Genomic DNA, 9,330 nt, shown 5'->3' with positions numbered 1-9,330 from the left:
CCCCCCCCCACTCTGCCTCTTTCTTGGACAAGGAAGCTCAATCTAACCCGAGGGGTTTTTCCTCTTTCTTTCAGATGTATCCTTTCAATCGCCTCAATCGTTCTTTACCGACAATGGGCGCTTTGCTCGCGATGACACGGTCGTTCCCGCCACTTCCAGTTCTCGGCCAATCGTTCATGAACCTGCTCGAAACGTTCGAAGCGTTGCTCGTCGAATCGATTCGACAGAGAGTAGCAACCATTCCCTTCTCGGGAGGGGACAAGCCAAGAATCGCAATCCTGTTCTCGGGAGGATTGGATTGTACCGCGTTGGCCTTCTTGGTCGATCGAGTGTTGCCTGTTGGGGAAGGGATCGACCTCATCAATGTCGCGTTCGAGAACCCGAGAAAATTGCAATTTGAACGATCCGTGGCGGGAGGGGCGAATCCGAACCCGAATCAGAAGAACAAGAAGATGAAGGAGACGAAAAAGGAGCGTCAAGAACGGATCAAGCGAGAACAAGAAAGAGTTTCTGAGTCAGCTGGTGCGGTTGAAGAGACGATGCTGAAGAAGGAGGGCGAGGGCGAGGACGAGGTCTATGAACCGAAAGAGCAAGAGTCCATCTACGATGTGCCGGATCGATTGACGGGCAGATCGAGCTGGCAAGACCTCTGTCAGCTCAAACCGGACCGGAGTTGGAACTTTGTCGAAGTTGACGTTCCGTACGAAGAGATGACTCAACACCGGCAACGGGTGATCGAGCTCATGAAACCTCAAGACACGGTCATGGATCTCGTGCGAACTCTTCCCTCTGTCCCATCCCCAGATTTGAATTGAGCTAATGCGCAAATCGACGATCGACAGAGTATTGCAATCGCGTTCTACTTTGCCGCAAGAGGGAGAGGTTTCCTCGCTCGACCAGAAGGGGAGATCAACGACAATGAAGACAAGTCATGCCGTGCACCGTACGAGTCGACCGCCAGGGTCCTCTTGAGCGGATTGGGAGCCGACGAGCTATTGGGAGGGTATGCGCGACATCGCAAAGCGTACAACTTGTATCAACCTCCGATCGTTCCTCCAAACGATGACGACGAAGGCACATTCGTGCCTCCACCGCTACCAGACTCGCCGCAAGGACATGTCAAATGGACTTCACTCATCAATGAACTCGAACTCGACCTCAATCGATTGTCGAGTCGAAACTTGGGACGGGACGATCGGATCATCAGTTCCATGTCGAAAGAAGTTCGATACCCGTTCCTCGCGAGTCCGGTCGTCGCGTTTTTGACCGATCTCCCCGTGTGGCACAAATGCGACATGCGGTTCGAAGAAGGTATGGGAGACAAACTTTTGTTGAGAATGTTGGTCAGGAAATTTGGACTCGAGCGCGTGTGGAGGTACAAGAAGCGGGCGATCCATTTCGGAGCAAGAACGGCCAAGATGGAGCAAGATACAGGCAGGGCAAAGGGGACGGATCGTTTGTAGCTGGCGCTTGTGAAAGCGTGAGCTCGGAAGATCAGTAGCAAGACAAAGGAGGTCTCCACCTGCATGTTCTTTTCGCTTCAACGAGAGGATACGTGACAAGCAAGAAAGAGAGAAAAAATGTGTGAACAAGCGGTTTGCAAGGAATGAATTGAATGTCATTACGATAGTAAGGTTGCGCTTCCGGGGTCTTTGTGCAAGCTCAGGCGAATCCAAAAATGCCTCTGCTTCTCCTCGATCTCGTATCGACGTCCCATTCCCACACTCTCTGATCGGTTGCGACGAGCAACCTCTCGCCAAACTCGTCCCAGTCGAGTCCGAGCAGATCGAGGGGACTCGTGTACAGTGGGAAGTTGCTCGAAGTCGCACGGTAGGTTTGAGTGGTGGACCCTCCTGCTCCTACCCCTGCGAGGACAACAGGGTAGCTCGTACTCGTCGAGAATGGATATACGCGAGGGTTGCGAAACATTGGATCTGGGTAAGAGGGCTCGTTGATGACCGGCGTCAATGACCTCGTCGTCCCCGGAGCGACGAGAGGAGCGGCGAACAGCGACAGGACCGGGTTCGGGGTTGTACTGTCAGCTTGAGCTGCGGAATGCGTGTACCGAGACAAGGTCGTGTAGGGGATGTTCCGATGCGTATCGTTCTGCAAATTACTATAGGGCGGTACGCGGATGGCTGGAGTCGCTGCGGCAGCCGCGTACGAAACGCTAGTGCTCGGGCGGACATGCGCTTGCGATATTGGCGGTTCTGCGTGATCGTCGATATCGCTGTCGCTTTCGTCTTCCCCTTCGTCTTCTTCGTCGTCCTCCGCCCCTTCTTCGTCGTCCTCGTTTTCTTCGGCATCATCTCGATCTTCCACGAGCTCGTCTTCCTGATTCGAGCCGTCTCGACGGACGCTCGATCCTGCATGTTCACGCTGCGACCGGTTCAGTTCCCTGGCTCTTAGAACTGCCGCTTCAGCTCTGCCGGACAAGATCTCGAACTCGCTCCGGTCGTCTCTTCTATCATTCACCCTCGTCCTCTCCCCGGCCAAGGCTTGAGCCGCTTCACCGGGTCCGGAACCGGGTGTCATTTCCCAATCGCTGTTGCGCACTGACGCCCTTCGTCGCGTCCTCGGTTGAGGTCGAATCCGCAAGGGCAGCTCGTACGCCTCTTCACCTTGCGGCCCCGTCATGACTCGCAACAGATCTCCCGGCAGTTGACGGCTCGATTCAGATGTAGCAGGGTGGCTGAGGGCGGTCGGAATCTCGAGGATTTGAGAATGCTCGAAATTTCTTGCATCGACCAAGTGGATCCGATTGCGATGCTGTTCAGAGCGTCGAGGTATACAATCAGGCTTCTTTCCCCTTGCCTGCGGAAAGACGCTACAGGGACAAGTCTACGCACTTCTGTGAAAGCGAGAAGTGCTCCATCGAGTTTGCCTCGACCGCCCGGACTGAACTTGACCTTGCGGACTGCACCAGCAGGGCCATTCTGCGTAGTCTTGAGAGTCGCAACAGTCCGGGGAATGGTCGAAGTAGCCAGCTCGCCCGAACCGAGCTGTCGATGATCATAAATCGAGACGACCCCGTCTTGAATTGCAAAAAGTGCAAGCTTTAGCAAAATATCGACCGAGAAGAAGAGGCATCGTGTAGGACATCTGTGCTCACCTTGACTTCCAATCACGAAGCACGAGCTGTCTTGATCCCAGTCGGTCGAGAAACTCGCATCTCGGTTCAAACCTACGAGCGTGTCGACCAGTTCGTATTCCCCGTTGATCTTGACGTTGAAGAGGAATACTTCTTCCGTGTCACCGACTGCAATCATTTTGGTACCGTCAGGAGAGACGGAGCAGTGGTTGATTGGAGTCCTGAAATGAAGATCAAATTCGCGCCGGGGGACGAGTCGACAAGGACCTCCTTCATCAAACGAAGGTGATTCTTCGACCGATTCGTTCTCGCTCTCACTCTTGCCGCCACTATCATCCATTTCGACATCGTCTTCCTCTTGTGAATCAAAGTTCCAACTGTCTTCCGTGACAGACCATCCGTCCCTGCGCGCCCGTTCACGCCTGCGCCTCGCACCTCTCCAATCGGGCACGCGGCCGACAATGTCGAATACCTTGATGCATTCGTCGTTCGAACTGACCAAGAGTCTCGGCTGTGACGGGTTGTTTGGCGCGGGCGAGATGTTGAGCGAGTTGACGATCGAGCTGATCGGTGCACGTGCCTGGCGAGTCGCCACCGTAGACGTCTCTCTCGATTCAAGGTACGGTGCCTGCTGGTGACACCTGATGATCCAAATGAGCGCACGAGCGCGCGGTACCGGATTAGATTAGCTTGGGCCTCGGCGAGGAGGGCACAAGGGCCACAGCTCACCATGCTTGTCCGCGTTGAGCCGACTTGAGCGCGATCTCCGAATTTTGTCCTCCGGCGGCAACAAGCCCACAGCCGTACGTGACACAACAGGGCGAGAAGTGCAGCGAGGTGTACTCGGGGCGACAGTCGTGGTAGAGCGAGTGAGATGCGAGCGAGTCGTACGTCGCGCACGTGACCGAGTTGTCCTCGCTCGCCGTTGTTGGAGTGAACACGAGGAGGTCGCGCAGCTGTGCTGTAGTGTGTCGTCAACGATCGAGTCAGTCTGGGATCGCTCGAGATCCCCTGGCTCGTGCCGAATGCAGAGTGGGGAACGGCATGCGAGACACGCCAGCGCTCACGGTGGGACGAGGTCGTCGTGACTCGACTCGCGTAAGGATCGGGCAGGACGAGGTGCTGTGTCCGCTTCATGTCCTCGCAGTGCAAGCGGGAAGAGCGTCACGCCCGTTGACGAGGTGGGGGCCGCCTCTCTATTGCGTATTACAAGGTCGATTACATTTGGTCACAAAAGAACCCTTTGCACGAGCCTCTCGCTCGCTTTCATCTAGCCTCGCTTCCGGAATCCACCGTAGCCAGTCGAGTCACGCCTAGCCTTCTCTTGGTCAGATCGCAACAGCTTCTTGCCCCCTTCTCGACCCTTCGCGTCTCCTCTCGCTTCGCTCGCCAACAACACAAAGTTTCATCATGTCGGCCACTCCCGCAGATGCCCAGCAAGAGGCAAACATTGCCGTCTGGAAGTGAGCATCTCTCGCTCATCGTGACGCTGGCTCGTCCAGCCAGTCTATCCTGCGCGCGGGATCGCCGCCGTGGGCGACTCCGCAAAAAAACTCACTGACGTTCTCGCTCCTGATCTCCCTCGCACTGCCTCGATGCTTCGCTCACACCAGAATGAAGAAGCTCGGTGAGATTCATATCTGGCTCTAGACGCGCGTATTGCGTCTATTGACGCGATCAAGCGATGATTGATTGCTGATTGTCTCGTGACGGTGTCGACTGCAGTCCAGAGTCTCCAAGCCGCTCGCGGTGCCGGTGAGTCAAGTTCCTAGAGATGATACGCCGAATTCATGGCCGCAGTTGCTGACTTCGCTTGCGTTCACTCTGACAGGAACTTCGATGATTTCCTTGATCGCTCCTCCCCGGTACGCCTAAACCGACCCTGGTTCTGTGGTCATCCGACTCGGGGAAATCCTGACTCTCGCCCGACATGTGCAGATCGCAAATCTCGCAGCTCTCGTCCATGCTGACTCAAGAGTACGGAACCGCGTCGAACATCAAGTCGCGCGTGAACCGACTCTCGGTGCTCGCTGCGATCACCTCGACCCAGCAGCGTCTCAAGTTGTACTCGCGTGTGCCCAACAACGGTCTCGTCGTCTACTGCGGTACCATCCTGACCGACGAGGGCAAGGAGAAGAAGGTCAACATTGACTTTGAACCGTTCAAGGTCAGTCATCTTTGGAAGGACGCACACGACTTCCTGTACGCCTACTGAGCTTCGTCGCGCGTCTTTACAGCCGATCAACACCTCGTTGTACCTCTGCGACAACAAGTTCCACACCGAGGCTCTCGCCGAACTGCTCGAGAGCGATGCCAAGTTCGGATTCATCGTCATGGACGGTAACGGTGCCTTGTTCGGTACGCTCGCGGGCAACACGCGCGAGGTGGTGCACAAATTTACGGTCGACTTGCCCAAGAAGCACGGTCGTGGTGGTCAGTCGGCGTTGCGTTTCGCGCGTCTGCGTATGGAGAAGCGTCACAACTACGTGCGCAAAGTCGCAGAACATGCCGTGCAGCACTTTATCACGGACGACAAGGTCAACGTCCAAGGTCTCGTCCTCGCCGGTAGTGCCGATTTCAAGACCGAATTGAACCAGTCCGACTTGTTCGACGGTCGGTTGAACGCCAAGGTCATCAAGGTTGTCGACGTTTCGTACGGAGGCGAGAACGGATTCAACCAAGCGATCGAGTTGGCTGCCGAGTCGCTCTCGAACGTTAAATTCGTCCAAGAAAAGAAGTACGTTCAGAATCGTCTCGAGACTTGGCACGTCTTGATCGGTTACTGACTCGGCCAATTCGACAGGTTGATCCAGCAATACTTTGACGAGATCTCGCACGACACGGGCAAGTACTGTTTCGGAGTTGACGACACGCTCCGCGGTCTCGAGATGGGAGCCGTCGAGACCCTCATCGTGTGGGAGAACCTCGACGTTACGCGTCACTACCTGCGCGACTCGACTGGAGCCGAGATCATCGTGCACACGCACGCGCCTCCTCCCGCCGCGAACCAGAGCAAGGCCGCCGAGAACGCCACCGGGATCAACGCCCTCTCGGAGGTGGACCGCGCCAAGTTCATCGACAAAACGACTGGATTGGAGATGGAGCAGAACCGCGAGTCGCAACCCCTCCTCGAGTGGTTGGCCGAGAACTACACCTCAATGGGTGCTCAGCTCGAGGTGAGCTTCCGGACATTTTCTTGTCGACTACTCGCACGTGCCATGCTGACGTTCTTTCTCGGAATCAGTTCATCACCAACAAGTAAGGCCGAACCTTTGTCTAACCAAAATGCAGAACGCAACCCACTGACACTTGATTTTTTTTCCCTTTTTGCGCTCACTCTGTTAGGTCTCAAGAAGGGTCTCAGTGAGCTTACTCGCCCTGGTTTCGCGAACTGTGCGTGAGATCTGACAACTTGACCTCCTGGCACGTACAGATTCGTCAAGGGATTCTCGGGCATCGGTGGTCTGTTGAGGTACAAGGTCGACTTTATGGAGTTGGCAGACAACCTCGAGGCCGGAGAAGACGATGACGAGTTCTGTGAGTTCGGCCCCCGAAACTTGACCATGTTCGACCACCTGCATGTTTTGCTGACATGAATGGCTGGTCCTTTTTCTCGAACCCGACAGACGATTCCGACGAAGATTTCGTCTGAAGGCGAGGACAGGTTCTCTCCCTCACTCTCGAGGAGGAGGGGGGAACCGAACCGATCGGGTCTCTGCCGTTTACAATTGTCGCAGAGAACGAGATGGGTTCGGTCGGTGGTCGAGGTCAAGAACCCGTCGACGTTGGAGCCGAGGAAAGGGATTCGCTTTGTCTCGAGTAACTCGAGTAGTGTTCTCGTAAGCCTCTCACTTCCCCCCCTTCTATATTCTCGGTCTCGGTCTCTCACGACGATTTGTTGATTATTCACAGAGATAATGAATCGATCCATGATTTCACTTCCTCGCTTCCCTTCTCCAACGTTTTTCTGACAGTTCTCAATCCTCCCACTTTCTCTCTCTCTTGAGTTCTTGCTGCTTTCCGGTCTTTCCCTTTCTCTCTTTTTAGTTCGATATACATTTTCTACCTGTTCTATTTCTTGTTCAGCGAGAGAAGAGAGGAATTCTACCTCGTTATCTCTATGTAAGCTCGACGTACATATGTACCGTAGCCCTCGCTTTTGGTCTCCATATTTGATGACAAACTTGCAACGCTCGTCGCCCGGAAAGGTAAACTTCCCGGGTCCCGGCAGACATACCGAAACTTTTCGAATGACGCATCGCGATCTCGAATTTCTTTGGTTCTTGTTCATTCATCTTTTCTCAAGTTCGAAACGCTCTCGCTTCGCTGATATTTCACTCTCGAGCCGCTTCATCATCGGGAGCAGCAAGACGATCGTCATGACGGATGATCCCAGCGCACGAACCGATCCTCCAACCCCGCCTTCACCTCAACTGAGAGCACCATGGAACTACCTGCACGTCCTCAGCCAGTTCGTTGTATTGTTGGCCTTGTTGCCGTATCACGCGACCGTGTACTCGCTGTTCCCGAAACGACGCGATCGAGCCAGTTGGACATTGCTCGATGCCGTGTTCCTTCAAGCGGTCAGAAGGTACCTCGCCATGATGGACACGGCCGGGTTCAAGATCAGTCCTCGCGACGTGTTCAAAGAACCGGGCACCCTCAGAAATTTTATGTCTGGGATCAATTTCGAGTGGATCGAGGAAGAGGTCGAGAAGGATTTGGTCCAAGGAACGATCGTCGATGATCCGTATGTCGACATGAGAAACAAGGTCGGATTGTTTAGCTGGTACCGCAAGAACCGACGTAGCGGGACAGAGACGGAGAAGAATCTCGAATTTGCCGAAAACCAAGGCGAACTCGTCGGAATCTTCTTCCACGGAGGAGTAGGTCCATCGCTTTCACCCTGACTGAATTTGTACGACATTGCTGATATCTTGATTGTCTGGCTAGGCGTTTACACACAACACGGCGCATCCGAAAGCGCAAAGCACAGTCATGCCACAGACGATTTTCAACCGCGAGAAGCGTTTCGTTTCGATGCACGGCAAGTCCGAGCCGAACACAGTCCCACGGCGAGGACAGTACTGACATGAATTCTGTTCCTTCTCAGCTGTCGAGTTTCGATTGCTCCCTGAATACCCGTTCCCATCGCAACTTCAAGACGCTGTGACGGTCTATGTCGCGTTACTCAAGCGAGGCATCCCAGCCCACCAGATCATTCTAATGGGCGATTCGAGCGGGGCCAACATTGCCCTGTCACTCGCGCGATGGGTCAGAGACACGATCAAGCTCGGGAGAGGACAGGAACGACCGGCTACAAGCCCTCACGAGAACCCAGTGACCTGGCGTCTCGCAGATCCAGGAGGGCTCATCCTATTCTCAGTGAGATACCATTCGCTTGGTCCATTATGTCCGCTCATTGACACCTCATTTGTTGTCTTCCAGCCATGGGTCAATCCAGGTAAGCCGCCGAAAACGTATAGTCCCATTCGCGCTGTCTGTCTCTTGCTGATCCTTTCCACATCTTGCAGCTCATTCTTTCCTCGACTGCAAGCCGGAAGACTATGTTCGACGCTCAAACGACTGCGACTACATTTTCGAGGAAGGACCGTTCCGACATCACCTCGTGCACAATTTGCTCGGACGCCAGCCTCGCAACCTCGTCCTCTCGCCGTACCTGTCGCCAGGAAGGACCGGAATCGAACCGCACACGTTCGATGACCACCCTCCGTGCTTCGTGACGTACGGCACGGGTGAGCGCGGACAAGCCGAATGCGAGAGGCTCGTCGAGTACCTCAGGAGGGATGGGAACCACGTCGAGGTCGTCGTGACAAAGGACACGCCCCACGACGTCTTACTGCTTGGGTTCTGGAAGCGCGAACAGAGGGAAGAGATCTGGAAGGGAGCTTTGCAGTTCCTCGCGAGACTGCCCAAGATTGAACGCTCGAGCGTGTGATACCACCACGATTACACAGTATCGCTTCGTCGGGCCCTTCATATAGACAACTTGTACCACTCTTCCTCGCAATATTATCTACTGTCGTATGTACCACTACTTGGTCGTCTTTGTCAGACTAACAACCTTACCTGTCTATCGCAAGAGCTTGTGTTGTTGCTGTCTGCGTCGGTGTTTGAGAAGCCGAGAGAATATCGAGGCAGGAAATCTCGGAAGCCAAAGGAAAGAGGGAGAGCTTGAATAGGAAGGCCCCTCAAAGTTTTTTCTCAACCCGCGCATT

General features: G+C 54.6%; 4 protein-coding genes across 4 annotated transcripts; 3 read left to right on the top strand and 1 right to left on the bottom strand.

The window, feature by feature from the left end:
• Positions 1-74: 74 nt before the first annotated feature.
• JCM15063_004903 (putative asparagine synthase) lies at positions 75-1,463 on the top strand (the record flags this gene model as incomplete). The annotated part of the gene is made up of 2 exons (XM_076679834.1): positions 75-773; positions 843-1,463. 2 exons carry the CDS (start codon positions 75-77, stop codon positions 1,461-1,463), a joined length of 1,320 nt encoding a protein of 439 aa, XP_076533105.1.
• Positions 1,464-1,662: 199 nt separating this feature from the next.
• JCM15063_004902 (uncharacterized protein) lies at positions 1,663-4,228 on the bottom strand (the record flags this gene model as incomplete). Its single annotated transcript, XM_076679833.1, has 5 exons — positions 1,663-2,769; positions 2,850-3,034; positions 3,113-3,732; positions 3,821-4,052; positions 4,159-4,228. The coding sequence occupies 5 exons, from the start codon at positions 4,226-4,228 to the stop codon at positions 1,663-1,665; spliced, it is 2,214 nt and encodes a 737-aa protein (XP_076533104.1).
• Positions 4,229-4,501: 273 nt separating this feature from the next.
• SUP45 (translation termination factor eRF1) lies at positions 4,502-6,743 on the top strand (the record flags this gene model as incomplete). Its single annotated transcript, XM_076679832.1, has 11 exons — positions 4,502-4,554; positions 4,705-4,718; positions 4,817-4,846; positions 4,923-4,956; positions 5,030-5,258; positions 5,329-5,828; positions 5,895-6,267; positions 6,336-6,349; positions 6,437-6,454; positions 6,525-6,628; positions 6,718-6,743. The coding sequence occupies 11 exons, from the start codon at positions 4,502-4,504 to the stop codon at positions 6,741-6,743; spliced, it is 1,395 nt and encodes a 464-aa protein (XP_076533103.1).
• A 727-nt stretch (positions 6,744-7,470) lies between these two features.
• Positions 7,471-9,050, top strand: JCM15063_004900 (uncharacterized protein; the record flags this gene model as incomplete). The annotated part of the gene is made up of 5 exons (XM_076679831.1): positions 7,471-7,977; positions 8,045-8,138; positions 8,205-8,476; positions 8,540-8,555; positions 8,626-9,050. 5 exons carry the CDS (start codon positions 7,471-7,473, stop codon positions 9,048-9,050), a joined length of 1,314 nt encoding a protein of 437 aa, XP_076533102.1.
• Positions 9,051-9,330: the final 280 nt, after the last annotated feature.

This window comes from Sporobolomyces koalae (assembly GCF_050403365.1).
Source record: "Sporobolomyces koalae JCM15063 DNA, S_koalae_JCM15063T_v1_ctg27, whole genome shotgun sequence".
NCBI classification, from domain to species: domain Eukaryota; kingdom Fungi; phylum Basidiomycota; class Microbotryomycetes; order Sporidiobolales; family Sporidiobolaceae; genus Sporobolomyces; species Sporobolomyces koalae.
Note: the sequence above shows the minus strand (reverse complement) of the source record. Positions and strands in the feature narration are given on the sequence as shown.